We start from the raw sequence: 15,493 nt of genomic DNA, 5'->3' as shown, positions 1-15,493 counted from the left end.
CTTAGTGAGTAGTTTATCATGTATGCTCTGATATCATGTTAGATTTCTATTGCTACTTCTAACATTTTTATTGTAGACGCCTTATATGCACCAGGCATACGGTGGGTCTGTGCACGTACCGTGTAGGGTTCCGCGGCCCGGGCATGACAAGGGCCCACATTATCCTAACCGTACATTTCTTCATCCAAAGGCAGAAAACCTAATAGCACTAACAATTTGGTGTTATTGATTGCATTCCAGCCTAGTTCTATATATGTATATATATATAGAGAGAGAGACAGTGCGGCTATTATACTCTTGTGAGTACGATCACCCTCGTACTCATAAGTCATTTTCGATGATAGAGCTTCCGAATCGACGATCCATACCATTAAACATTATTTAAAATATTTAAAACTTCTAGAAATCAAATTTTATAATTTTTTGACATCATTTACCTTACGATCATCTCAAAATTGACAATTTTTACGACCGGTATGGGATACTTGCTAGTTTGACGGTATAAAAAAATCAGAATCTGTTGAATTTTTGATAGAAAATTCTATTAACTATCTAGATAAAGATCAATAACTCCGATCTTAAATTAAAGGATCCGATCAATCATTTTTAGAATGTCGTTCGATTTTGACCGTCTATTTTATGCCCGCTTGATGGACTTTATTATGATTTCGAAAAATTATGAAATTTATTTTTAGAAGTTTCAAATATTCTAGATCATATTTAACGGAGTGGATCGTCGATTCGGAAGCTCTATCATCGAAAACAACTTATGAGTCTCTCTCTCTCTCTCTCTCTCTCTCTCTCTCTCTCTATATATATATATATATATATATATATATATATATCCATTTGAGCAAGTCTGAATAGTGATTATCCATATACTACCTACTTAAGATCAAGTATGAATCGAATACGGGTCAGGTCTAGATCGAAAACGTGCACCCGTATGTGTATCTATCATAAGCTCAAAGCACATTTGCCTACTATAATATATAGTTAAAACACATATACAATAAGTGCGAAATAATATAGCGAAAAGAAAGTATCAAGTTTTTCATTTTTTTTCTCCTTGCTTTAACTTTGATGGTCGGTTATTTTAACGAGTCTGGGTCTGAATTCGGATATGAAACTATTTGGACTCTACCCACCAAAGGATTAGGTTCAGATCCGAATTGAGTATGATATAAGGTATTTGGACGCATATTTGAAACTTCAATGGGTAAATCTTTTTTACCTGCGTAGTGCTCACTTTTAATCGGATCCAAATCGAGTCTAGATTGGCAGATACGAGATATTGGATATTTCGGACATTTCAAATATTAGTCACTTTAAATTAACGAACTACAAATTTATACTACTAATTTGAAAAAAAAAATTAAAAGATCGGATGTTAAACAAGAAACTTTTAAAATTTGTACAGTCATATGTAAAAGATTGAAAGTTCAAACATTTCTGAAACATTTAATCTGTAAAGTAGGAAAAATGCTTCTTCCCGGGATGTATAAGATACACCCCACTCATCCAAGGATGCGGTATTGTCCACTAGTAACATCATCTGACTAGTGGACAATATCCTCACCTTTAGATGGAAGAGTTGTATATCCACCACCAGCATTACTCGTGTAAAGTAATATCCAAGTTTAGAATCTCGATACTCAAACTCTTTAGGGACTGCTGCGCATTTTTCTCCCGGGGTGAGTTTTGCTCGTCGCAAACGTAAAAAATAAGCAACATAGGCCCACGAACGTACTCCTGTAGTAGTTGTAGGGTACCGCCCAAGCACTAATAATTTTTTAGCACGGTTCGTTAGATTCGAATATATGTATGTCCGTAATTGAGTTTGCTTTACTCCACGGGAATTGATAATAATATGAACGAACAACAACCCCACTTGCAAGGGAATTAATAAATAAGCGTGTTGTTATAATTACTTATGCATGCATGGTGAAATTAAATTGTATGGAAAGGTTGGTAGTGTGCTTCTTTTTCCTTAAAAAAGAAAAAAAAAAAAAAAGAAAATTTTTCGACTTTGGAGAGCCCATCAAACATTGGCAATTTTGAAATAGTTCCCCTACCCTCTTATTTATTTAGTTTCAAATTTTAATTTAATAGTCTTTTTGAGTTATGTTATTTTCCTAATGTACTGAGAAATTACTAAATTTAATAATTCTTTTAGCTACCGACCATTCCTAATGCAAGTAACAAAGAATTTGGTGATTGGTATCCGAGATTTCAAGTTCGAATACTAATTGATTTATATTTTTAGCTAAGTTTATTTCTAAAATAAATATACGTAGCGGGCAACATATTATGATGTGATTCTCAAAAAGAAAAAAAAAATCTTTTAGCTATTTAGCCCATACCAATTAGTAAAACTAAATTAAATTAAAATAATTAATAGCTAAATTACACTTTTGGTGTTCAAACTCTAAGGTGTACATATATGTGAGACGATGGTATTCAACATTTGATTTATTATAATTTTTGGTTCAAATTTTTAATATTTTAGTGATGCATTATCGGTGGCTTAGTAGTGTTGGTGGATGCATGACAGACACGGGCGGAGCCAAGGGTGGGCCTGGGTGAGCATGCGCCCAGCCTTGTCCCTAATCGCCAACATTTTCATCAAAAGTATTGCCTACACACCGACCGTCCCTAAAGCAAGCAGTAAAGGGCTTGATGGTTGGTACTCGAAGTCTCAAGTTCGAATCCTAATTGATTCACATTTTCAGATAAGTTTATTTCTAAATGAAATAAACGAAGCAGGTAGCGTGTTGTTACCTATCTCTCTCAAAAAAAAAAAACAGTATTGTCTACACCCGATGCGTATGCATATTTTTGTGCAGCATTCTTCATTCTATTTCTACTTTTAACCCAAAATTTCACTTATTTTTATTATTAAAAGATTGATGATTCAGATTAAGAATATGCGTTGAAATTATTAGAGGACCGATTTGGAAAGGTGTATGAGATTTATGAGGCACCAAGTCCACAAAATGATTTTCCTAAAATTTTGACTTTTCTATTTTAATATCACCATTCCCTAAGCTAAAGAAATGTACTCAAATTAATTTTGTATATTTGTTGTGCCCCTGCAACTTTTCTTTCCTTACTCCGCGACGACGCTTAGGAATGTCGATGTATCGGATTTGGAAAGAAATTTTAAAAATTAGAATTCAAACTCAACATCCAAATATTAATCATATTCATATATTGATTTACTAAAAATAAAAGTTGATAAAACTGCTTAATATGATATATATCTTATCTATTTTATTTATTTAAAATAAACAAAATTCTAATTAGAATTTTATGAGAAGTCTATTGTTTTTTTCTTTGAGAAATCATAGATAGCACGCTACCTGTTTCATTTATTTTATTTAGAAATAAACTTAGCTGGAAATGTGAATCAACTAGAATTTGAACTTGAAACATCGGATATCAACCATCAAGTCTTTTGCCACTTGTTCTAGAGACGGTCAGTTGAGAAGTCAATTGTTATTCTATAAAAAGAAGAAGCACTATAAAAAGAAGAAGCACTGGCCTTGCCATTTTCTTATATGTATTCTAATGATTAATAATTATCTGTTCCACCACGCAAGAAAGTGGCTGAGATAGATGGAGAAACCAGATTACCTAATGTTCGGTTAGTGATTTCATATTGCAATCGGATTTTACACTTCCACGGATTGGTCAAGATTTTATTTATGGCGACTTGTGAAGCTATATTTTATTCTATTTATAAATTTCAGTATTGATATGTATTTAGTTCTATTGGTTTTACATGCCAATATAGATTTATCAATTGGTGTCACTAAAAAATTGAATTCGAATTAGAATTCAAATTCGAATTCAAATTTGAATTCGAATTTGAACCTGACATATTTTGAAAATTTATATTCAAAATTGAATGCGACCAAAAATCTGCAACTTGAACCCAACCCAAAATAATATATTTTATTTTTATCATATTTTAAAGGGGAAACTTCAAAAGGCCCCCGTGGTTTTGCACTTTCTCACCTTAGTACCATGTGGTTTAAAGTGGATCAATTTAGTGCCCTGTGGTTTCATTTTTATCTTTTCGGCAGCTTTTTCGTTAATATTTCGTTAAATTATGTACAAAAAACTTCAGATACCCATCTAGGTTTATTGAATATTCACTTTAGTATCTTTTAATTTTAACTTTGTTACTAAATTAAGAAAAAAATAGTAAAATTGATAATAATAAAAAAAAATAAACCACAGGGCACTAAATTGATACACTTTAAACCACATGGTACTAAAATGAGAAACTGCGAAACCATGGGGGGTTTTTGAAGTTTTTCCTATTTTAAAACATATTATATTAAAATTTAAATTTACAAGCTACAAGTTTAAAGATAATATGAAATACTTACATATATATTATATAATATAAAATCTATTCGAGTTCATGTCGTGTTCAGGCTCAAATCAAATATAGACAAAATTCGTACTTGAAATCGCATTCGTGAGATTTTTTTTTTTTTTTGAGAGATAGGTAGCATGCTATCCGCTTTGTTTATTTTATTTAGAAATAAACTTAGCTAGAAATGTGAATCAACTAGGATTCGAACTTGTTCAGGCTCAAATCAAATATAGACAAAATTCGTACTTGAAATCACATTCGTGAGATTTTTTTTTTTTTTTTTTGAGAGATAGGTAGCACGCTATTCGCTTTGTTTATTTTATTTAAAAATAAACTTACCTAGAAATATGAATCAACTAGCATGCTACCCGCTTTGTGAGATTTTTGTTTTATATCCATTTAACATAAGCTAAACCCAGCCTATTGGAGTTCGAATTCAGGTAAATTTTTGGATATTCCCAGGTATTGACGTATGTAGATACAGTAATAATAAATGAGTAATAATTAATATGCTAAATTATTACTTTATAAGCAATATAAGATATATCGATATTCAGTGAATTAAATTAAAATGTGAAATTTAATTTTAATAATCTTAAAAATTTGAGCCGAAAGCATGATGAATCGAAGGCTGGGAACTAAAAAAAAGAAAAAAAAAAAAAAAAAACCATCGGGAATTGATGGTGGGTCCAACCTCAGTGTGGCCATTAGTTGAGTGGGCCCCCCGTTCCTTTACCACTAAAAATATGAAGAGCGGTATATATATAAAAGTTGGCGCACGCTCAAATGAGTAAAGCGAAGCGCAGAGACATATACAGAGAAATAGAGAGATTTTTCGAGAGAGAGAGAGAGTAAAGCTCTCGCCGTTCTTTCTCTTGCAGTTGCAGGCTCTCTCTCTTTCTCTTTCTCTTTCTCCTTCTCTTTTTTTTTTCTCTTTTTTTTTTCTTTTCCTTTTTGTTCTATCTAGGAGCGGCGCGCGCGTGTGTGTGTTTGTGTGTNTTTTTTTTTTGTGTGTTTTTTTTTTTTTTTTTTTTCCTTTTCGTTTTGCTCTTTCTCTCTCTGTCTCCATTGCTATGGAAAAGAGCAAGGGATCGGCCACAACGGCGGTGGTGGTGGTGCTGGTGCTGGGTCTCGTGCGGGCGTCCGCAGGAGCGGTTTATACGGTCGGGGACTCTGCAGGGTGGACGATCGTCGGCAACATTAATTACACCGCCTGGGCTACTACGAAAGAATTCCGTGTGGGAGACGTCATACGTGAGTTCATTTATTTATTTATTTATTTATTTTTAAAAAAAATTTATACTTTCAAAAGTACGGAAATTTTGGTGTTTGTAAGTTTGTTTTTGACGATGAAATATTTTATTCGGTGATAGATTTCGTTAGACATAATCTATACCATTAAAATTGTTTCGGCAAAAAAAATATAGCTAGCATATAGTGTAATAATATATGAATTTTAACATAATTAATAAAAATGGTTTAATTATAAGAAAATGAAAAAAAATCGAAAAGGTTTTAAAATGAAAAATGAAGTTGAAAGGGTTATTTCAAAATATATTATAGCTTATAGCTTTAATTAATTCTTGTCAGAGTGAAAGCGTCAACAACGATGGGGTTTGACTCACGTCTGCTTGGACAGTAGCTTCATTTATTTGCGGATTAAATACCACGGTTTATAATATTTCAAAATCTCTCTCTATTTTTTAATTCGAAATATTTATTAAATTATTGTACTTATGCAACTCAAATTAAAAAGCTACATATATTGAAGGTTCAAGGTCTCGTCATTTTTATATTTGACGAGAATTGTGAGCAGTCTACAAATATTAATATTTTTTCACGATTTCGACGATTTTTTACTTAGAATTTAGGTATATTTTTAGTATTTGGGATTTTATTGTAGTTTCTAGTTTCTGAGACCTGCAGGTTTTTTTTTTTTTTTTTTTTTTGTAATTTTTCAATATTTTGTTTTGATCGTGTAACATTTTCATTAACTCCATGTTATACAAAATAATATAAAACTTATTTTAATCGGTATTTGTTTGCATAAAAATTAAATAAATTACATGGACCTACGCGCATCTTAACTAGGGTAGGGTAGCGAATTAAAAATTAACTAGCCATTGGGTTACTGTTAATGGTGGAACAGTGTGCATGGTCGCCGCGTGTATCCTGTAGGAAGCTGATGTTGTTACACGTGGCAGTTCGGATGGTTGTTCTTTGATTTTGTTCGGTCGCAAAATTTTTTTAAATTGAAACGTGGCATATTTTTACTGGGATCCGTGCAGTTGCGTAATTGGCGGTCGCGTAAGGTCCAATTTGTCCGTTTCTTTAACTTCGGTTTCCAGGCACGCCTTTTTCTTGAGCTTTGCTTGTGTAAATCATCTTACTTGCTTTAGGACTAGGTTCTTTTGTTTTTATTATTTTTTAATAAGAGAACTCGTCTATTTTTTTTTTTAGAAATAAATTTAGCTGAAAAATTAAGTATAAACTAAAATTCGAATTTAGAATCTCGGGTACCAATTCCATCGAGTTTTTTGCCACTCGCGCTAGGGACAGTCGGTACTTTAGGCCTAGTTTTGTAATTTAGTGCCTAAGGCTGCGTATGGTTCGGGTATAAATAATAGCTGTTTATTTCAGGAATAGATACAAGATATACGCATGAACTAGACTAATTTTGCACTTCGAAGAAAATTAGATTGTTGCTAGAAATAAGGTAAATGATGTTTTTATGGTTAGACCGGAATAAAGGGAATAAAAGTTATAATTTTAATTAAAATATTTTATCTAATTAATTAATATCAAAATATTAATTAAAAATAATAATTTAATAAATTTATTAGCTATGAATATTGTATGAGATAATAAAAATATATTAATTAATTAAATGTAAAAATAATTTTAATTTTTAATTAGTTAGTAAATTATTTTAGTTACATAATTAACTAAAAAATTAATTAGATTAGTCAAAATATTAATAGTTAATTGATATAAATATTAGTTTACGGATAAACACATTAAATTATTAATTTTTAATTAGCTAATTAATTATAAATAAATAAATAAATAATTATTTTTTATTTAAATAATAGATAATAATTTAAATATATTAATTAAATTAATTAATGATTTAATTAATACTATACGTAAAATTAAATTTAGATTTTAATTAAGCTTTATTCCAATTGGGAACAAACTTGTTCCAGAAAAAGAGTGGAAATACCAGTCTTATACCCGCTTATATTGCATAGAAAGGAGAATAGTTGTTCCCACCCCGTAATTTTGTATTTGGGGGACAAGGGGAGGATAATCCTTATTCCACCTCTTGTTCTCCAACCAAACAGGGCCTAAAAGTATCAGTTTTACATTATACATATTATTTTTATATTGTAAAAAATTGAAAAGTGATTATATAATTTTTCTTTTTCCCTCTAATGTTTTAAAACTGCCATTTTTTCAACTACTATCAGAGAAGCAAGCAACCATAATTATATATATAGTATAAGATGGGAAAAAATTAAAAATGCTTTTAAAATTGTTGAGCCATATGTAGTATAAAAATTATATTTTAGCCACCACACTACCAACTAATTAATATTACTGTTGCTGTAATGTATCAAGATTTAATAAATTTTCCCCGCGGATTTTGTTCTCAAAAAAAGAATGGTAGGCCCTTCTGTAGAACGATCGCAGCATCGATGCCGTTATGGGCAATTTTTTGAGCAGTTGTAATTGCATTAGAATGTACACTTTCAGCGGAAAACTTTTGAGTGCCCGTAAATTAAGTTACAAGTTCGGCGATTGGGTTAAATTTAGCACAGTTGAGAAGTTCAATGTTAGGCAATAGTTTGGTCAAAAATTTATAAAATATAAAATTGTTCTGATGAACAATCGCTTCAGTTTCTCACTATTTTTAATGTAGCAAAATTTTAAACTCTTAGAAATATTTTATTTGGCAATGGATAGTGCACGAAATATGCGGCTTGCTTGATTAATTCATGTTATTTTGGTCAATTTTCGTGTACGTACTAGTGAATTATTTGGAGAATTATTTAAACAAAGTAAAAGTTTATGAGCTATTTCATGAATTTTGTAGGACAGAATATTGTGACTGTGATTATGACTATGTGATTATCAGTTACTAAATTAAAATCGGAGAACTTTTAAACTTTTGAGGAAATTATTTTTGTCTTAATTTCTTTTCTTTTCTTTTTTTTTTTATCTTATTTAAATTCTTCATATTTGATTATATAGTTGAACATTCGGTTGCCAGATACAGCTGCTAACTTTCAGGGATGAAATTTCCTTATAGAAGCCCTACGAAACTTTTTAAGTTTCTTTCTTTTCTTTTCTTTTAAGAGTAAGGTAAGGAAGCACGCTGCTCGTTTCATTTGATTTTTTTTTCAAAAAGCAACTAACTTTTGAATTTGAAACTTTAGTTATTAACAATCATGCTCTTAACCAACTACACTATGGACAGCCAATTACAAAAGTTTAGATGTTAATATGAATGCATGTGCACTTCTGTGGATTTAAAAGTTACTGTAGCACAGGTTCTTCTGCTTCATTTTTAATTGTCATTTCTTTTTATAGTCGAGTAAATATCATTATTTCAGTAGGTATGTATTATTTCTTTCTTTGGACCATTTTCGTTAGGAACTTCTTGTATAAATGGTTCCTTCCTTCTTTAACTTCACAAAATAACCGTTTATCTCTAACAATTTAAATTGTGCCGTTTTTTAGTTAACAATATTTTAATATTTTATATTCAACAAACATGACTGACGATTCATATATATATATATATGGTAGCTAGAGAGCCATTCAAAATATGGCCGTTTAAGAAGTAGTTCCAAGTTATCAGGCACGTTACGCTTATAAAGAAGAGCTGATGAATTAAATTTTTTGCCGTTTGCTTTGTGTGATTCGAATGCTGCAGTGTTTGTCTACAACAACAACTTCCACAATGTGATGGAGGTGAGCAAGGCTGATTACAAGGCCTGCAACGCGGCGTCGCCCCACAAGTCGGGCAACGACTCCTTCGTCATCAAGCGTGCCGGCCACCACTTCTTCATCTGCGGCGTCCCGGGTCACTGCGCCATCGGCCAGAAGGTCGACATCCGCGTCCCCAAGGTCGCCTCCTCCGCTGCTCCTTCCGCGACCCCCACCACCTCCCCTTCTGCTGGTGGCGGCGCCATCGGTGCGGGCGGCGGCGCATCCACCGGTACCACTCCTGTGTCCTCCCCCCGTCCCAACAGCGCTGCCGCGGTTGCGCCTCCTGCCCTTCTGGGTCTTGCCCTGCTGGCTGTGTTCGCCTCCGCCGCCGCCGTATCTGCTGCTGTTTTGTAATTGTTGTGTCGATGCTTTGCTCTGCGAACAGCATTTTTGTTTCTCCACTGAGATTTCTCGGGTTGTACGGGGTTTCTGTACAAGTTCTTTTTTTGCGCTCTGATTGAAATATTAAATACGCGTGTGATGTGGTCGTTTGTATTCTATTTCTACGTACGTACGTTGGTGCATAAATTTGAATTTGTTATCTATGTCAGGGTATTTGATTTCTGATCCAGTTTAGATACTACACGCACGAACCTACCTACGGTACGCATATGTTTTTCTCCGAGGAAGGCTTCGTTTGGGATTGCGGAAAGATTGTATTACGTACGGTGAGAAAGTACGTTGGAAAAATACCTATTTGTTTCCGTACGTAATATTGCGTTCCGCATATCGCCATGAGTCGGTTACGATATATTTTTTGCGGTCCCACCGAAGAACGCAGAAGCATATCCCTATATGTTTTTTTTTCAATTTCATTTTATCTAATAGCGTTTGATAGGTCTCAATACCAAACTAAGCCGAAGTCAGCTAACTATATATTTGTATCGTTTATTTATTTTATAAATAAATAAGCTTAGAGCTAAAAATACGGTGCAATTAGACTCGCATATTATTTATTAACTTTTTAGCTAATTACGAGCTAGGTACGGTTGGTAGAACCTAATTAAAGTATCTACACCAACCTAAAGCAGTTTGATTTATGCATGGTTTTCATCTGTTTGCAAGCAATGGTGTTTCTCTGTCTAAAATAATGAAGCGGGGTTATGTTTACAATAGTAAGTCTGCCTGAAATAAATCACTGAATAGTGGTTGGTCGAATATTTCAGTCAATAGTAGAATATTATATTATGTGCTGTCAGTAATTTTCTCCGCTAATGGCAACTCTTGAGTTCTTCTGTTGGATTTATTACTCTAATGGTCCCCCAATTTTTTCTTTTCTTTCTTTTTTTTTTTCCAATTTTTAAGTTGGGTTTTTAATTTCTTTTTGCTCAATTAGGTCCACGACTCTTATAATTTATTTCAATTGAATTCTTGTTGTTTACGGCATTAACAATCCTCCTCCTCCCGTGCGACGTTGTTCGTACACTTAATTATAAAGTGAGAGTAAATATTACCCTACCAATATTTTTACACTAATTAAAGCTATCATTTATTTTTACAAATTTTTGAATAAATGGATATCGAATTTATTACAGCTCACTCTGGGAACTAGGAGTAAGCAAACTTAATTAGATACCATTATTGTAGCAAAGCGGGCCGGGACCCGTCCGTACGTCTAAGGTTCTCCGCGAGATGCGTGGAAAGAGAGACACGCACCGACCTAATTCTCAAGGCAAGAATATAAACTGGGACCGGTCGGTCCGTCTCAACGTTGGAGAAAATTTTCAAGGTATTCTGAGGCTCGCTGGGTGGCGGTCCCAGACCTAAGACTAATCTTTGTCTCCTGCTCTCCTCGTCAAATTTACCAAATGATCGCGCACGTACGTCAAATGTACGCATGCACTCGTCTCTACCTGCAATTGCGCGCACCATCGCCGGTAGATGCCAACCTCTGAAAGCAGCCCTCTCACATCAGGCCTCATATATACGTCGATTTTCTGCAGTCCTGGTAGCTAGGTTTGAAATTTTGCAAACCGATGATTTAGCCGTTCTTTCGGAAGATATAACAGACCTCAGTCCATAGTAGCGGCGCGACGACAGGCCCAAATAAGGAATATTGCCTTCACTTGTTGGCAGACGAGGCAGCGAGCTACAAATTGTCCAATGTCCCTCTTTGTTCCGGACGATCAAAAATGCGATTTCAGATCCTTACGTTAGTTTCCAGATCTACAAAGATCTAATTAGGATCTATATATACATATTTGGAGGGGTGAATAGATAAGTAGGCCGAATGTAAAAATTAAATCTCAATGTGATAAAAACAAATGCAAACAATAAAATTAGCACACCAAAATTTACGTGAAAAATTTTCAATCAAGAGTAAAAAATTACAAGACCAACACGCGATAACAATCAATTAAGACAAAAATATATTACAAGGTGATTACTAACTTCACATACTCAAATCTCTACCATCTTATTTATGTAAGTATTAATCTTTTAAAACAGTGATTTAAAACTTGATTTTAGCCCATGGGCTTCCTGCGCAGCCCAACGTACTCTCTATGGGCCTTGCCTGCGAGACTGTGCATTGCTTTATGCATGTGGAGTTTAGTCCCACATTAAAAAGCAAAGGCACTCTACTTCACTTTATATACTCTCTCACTCTCAACTTAATTACTTGAGAGAATATGAGAGTGGAGCTCTTGACTAAATGTACGCACGGCCCGAGTCCGGGCTGGGTCGGGCGGGCGAGCGACGGCGGCGCGCGTGAATCCAGTTCATTTACATATTTTATTTTATTGGATTTTAATATTATTGTATTATTTAATTAACCCAATAACATTACCTTGAGAAGGACCCTACCGAGATCAATCTGGATCTTGTCCAGATTTTGTCTTGGTCCAACCTCGGAAAGGAGCTGGTCAAATCTCAGGAAAAGGCAAGATCTTGGTCAAAGATCTTACCTTGACTCTTCCTGTTGGACTCACATGAAGCTCTCTTATATTAAAAGAGGCACTTAACTTAGTACATGCACTGTGAGGCTTAACCCAAGCTTGCATACTCTTTGTTCACCTTCTCTTATACTGATCTTTTACATCCTTTCATCACTGAACTATACATTGCCATTTTTGCTGGATCTCTGAAAGCTTATATAGTTTGTGTTGCGCCACTCTGAAGACGTGCCGACGGGGTGGACAGTGGTCGTTGTATCGCTAGGAGTGATTGCCGGAGCCTCGTACGTGGAGGGGCAATCTTGCTTCTAGGACAGTGCTTTCGCACGCCTCGACTCACAAGCTTCATCTGATCTTTTAATCTTTATAGCATTAACTATTTAATTTTTGTTTCAGGTTTTTAAAACTGAAGTTAAATTATTTTCATTCAAAATTATTTAAAAAGATATTTTACTAAAGATTTCAGAAAGAGAATAATTTTTCCAGCATTCTAGAAGCAAGATTAATTTTATTCTTTCTATTTTCTTTAGTATAGTAAATAGAATATTATTTTGCTATAGAATAATATATATGTGTCATGAGATTAATGTTATTATAATTCTGAACATATAATCCTGAACATAATCCTGAACATATACATACTATTATTCTTACACTGATAATTAATATTACAATATTTTGTTGCTGTCATATATTTATCTTTCAATATCTACATAATCATACTGTCACTAAACATAATTTAGATCACCTTACAGTTATTTCTGTAAACCTTAGAACAGTCTTGTGACATTATATTAGGATTATTTGTAAACAAATTTTTCATGATGGAGGATTCGTATTCAGCGAAACCGTTCACCTTTGATGGTCGTAACTTTAAAAGGTGGCAAAACCAAATGAGGTTCTGGCTCACCACACTTGGGCTTGTATCTGCTATCTCGGATCCTGTCGAGAATAGCAATGGATCTGCACCTGAAGGTGCAATCCAGACTACGGTCAACAGACCGTATACTCGGAGCTGAGCCCAAGCCGGATCCACTCCTCCTGCTACTGAAACTGTACCTACACCTACAACTATACCTCATGTTGACCCTAATAGGATCAACTATCATTGCATGAACCGGATTCTTAGTACCCTATCTGATAAACTGTATGACATATACTGTAGTGCTAAAACAGCTAGGGAATTTTGGACATCCTTAATTAGAAAACAAGTATGGTCAGGTTGATCCTACCCAGAAGAGCCACAAGAAAAATAGGAGCTAAACCTGTTACTGCAGAAAATCTAGAATTCGGGCACCCTAAACCCAGAACTAGGCACCCTAAACAACTCACCACTGCATCCCACTGTGAAACGGTTTCCCAAATGAGGGTCTGAAATGCTAATCTGGGTCCAAAATGAGTTTAGCAATAAACCAAACAACACTCTAAATCTGAGCGCTCTAAACTACTTCTGAGAGCCCTAAACTACATGAACTTCAGTTTTGGCTTATTTGAGTGTGTCGAGTCTGTTTTCGCATCTAATTCGTGCAAAAACAACTCCGACTTGTACCGACACTCTACAAATGTGTTGACCAGTCGCTGATACTATAGTTATTCCAACAGTTAAATCCCAGGGACACTATATTCTCCCGCACCACAAAAGTTTCGTCCTCGAAACTTAAATTCATACCTTACGAAGAACTATCGAAAAGGTAATGGTAGGAATCTCGCATCACTATCACCGTGCAGTGCACTGAACTTCTACAAATTGTGGAGTTCTGGTAAAAAGTGTCCTAAAAGGCTATTCAAATAGTTCCGACAAGGTTTGGAGAATATTCGAGTGTGTTTAGTGCAAACCGAGCGCGAAAATGGACTCCGAAATGTCAAATCTACAAAGGTTGCAGATTCTGTATTGAGTACCGATATTGGAAACTAGGTACCGATATGCAATACAAATGGTGAGAAATAAGTATTCGGATTTTGAGGAATTGAAATCCGAGTACCGGTACGAAGGTTGCAGATTTTGTATTGAGTACCGGTAGCAATAGAAAGTTTGAGAATTCAACGTTCAGATTTTGCGGAATTGGGAACTGGGTACCGGAACTAAATATCGCCTATTGGTACGCGAGTTTGAGTACCGATATGCAGTGTTACGAAATGCCAGTTTTGACTGGTTGTGGTGAGTGAATTTGGTGGGTGGGGGGTTATTTGCATTGTTGCAACCCTTTATAAAAGAGAGACCCCTAGCCCTTTTCTCCCTTTTAGACACAAAAGGACCTTTCCCCCTCCTATTCTCTCTCACACACTCTCTCTCTCTATTGGAGCTTCACCAACACCAAGAGCTTGGGGGATTAAACTTGGAGGAGGGATTTGGAGGTGCAGATCTTCCTTCTTGAGCAAGGAGTGGGAAGCTAGTGGCTAAGGTGAGGTTTCTTGGAATTTAAGATTTGGGTTTTGGATTTAAAACTCCTAAATGGATTTTTATCAAACCCTAGGCTAATCTAGGCTATAAATTGTAAAGATTAGCAAATGAATTTGGGTTTTACCATGATTTTTGGGAAACCGTAGGTCAAAAGTTTTCGGATTTGAGGGGTTTAAAAATTATTTAACCCTTTAAAACTCTAATTAAGGGATTGGAAATCAAGGGGGACAACATGATTTCAAAAAATAAAATCGTTTTAAGGTTTGAAAATGGTAACAAACCATTTTTCTTGTGTTAGGGCAAGAAGCTTGGGGCTAAGCTTGTAGCATAAGGGAGAAGAGCCTAATTGCAAGTGACTACAAACAATTAAGGTGTGCTAAGGTGGGTTGTGTTGCACCGAAGTGATTAGGTCACTTCCACGTCTAGGGTGAAATAACTAAATCATATTATTTAGGATTGAATGTTAATTAAAGTACTAGGTATGCATGATAGAAGCATATACTAGTTGGACTCGATAATATTGTTGCCATGTATAAGAGATAGTGCATGCATGAGACATATATGAGTTTAGGGTCATTTCCTTTCATGCAAGAATGTATGCATAACTGATTATTCTTTATATTTATGAAATAGCTCATGAATAAATGATATCATCATGACTCCTTGCATATGTTATGAATAATAAGACTCAAAAACGGGGGAATGCATGCATGATGGTTTAGTACACCTATGTTATGGACTAAATAGATGATTGATTTCTCTAGGGTCATTAGAGAACTTAACACATGAATGTAGAGAACATAGTGCCATTGGAAT

At 34.5% G+C, this 15,493-nt stretch overlaps 1 protein-coding gene across 1 annotated transcript; it reads left to right on the top strand.

Annotated features, from left to right (window-relative positions):
- On the top strand, window positions 5,401–9,932 carry LOC109715080 (mavicyanin). The gene is made up of 2 exons (XM_020239880.1): window positions 5,401–5,641; window positions 9,327–9,932. Exons 1-2 carry the CDS (start codon window positions 5,461–5,463, stop codon window positions 9,734–9,736), a joined length of 591 nt encoding a protein of 196 aa, XP_020095469.1. The 5' UTR covers window positions 5,401–5,460; the 3' UTR covers window positions 9,737–9,932.

Source organism: Ananas comosus, linkage group 9 (genome assembly GCF_001540865.1).
Source record: "Ananas comosus cultivar F153 linkage group 9, ASM154086v1, whole genome shotgun sequence".
NCBI classification, from domain to species: Eukaryota; Viridiplantae; Streptophyta; class Magnoliopsida; order Poales; family Bromeliaceae; genus Ananas; species Ananas comosus.
The sequence above is the reverse complement of the archived record's forward strand: the minus strand, read 5'-3'. Positions and strand labels throughout refer to the sequence as shown.

Excerpts from the sequence above, each read along its gene's own strand:
- LOC109715080 (XM_020239880.1), top strand. The coding sequence starts at position 5,461 with ATGGAAAAGAGCAAGGGATCGGCCACAACGGCGGTGGTGGTGGTGCTG. Across the intron at positions 5,642-9,326 it reads CCGTGTGGGAGACGTCATAC|TGTTTGTCTACAACAACAAC; the intron begins GTGAGTTCATTT and ends CGAATGCTGCAG.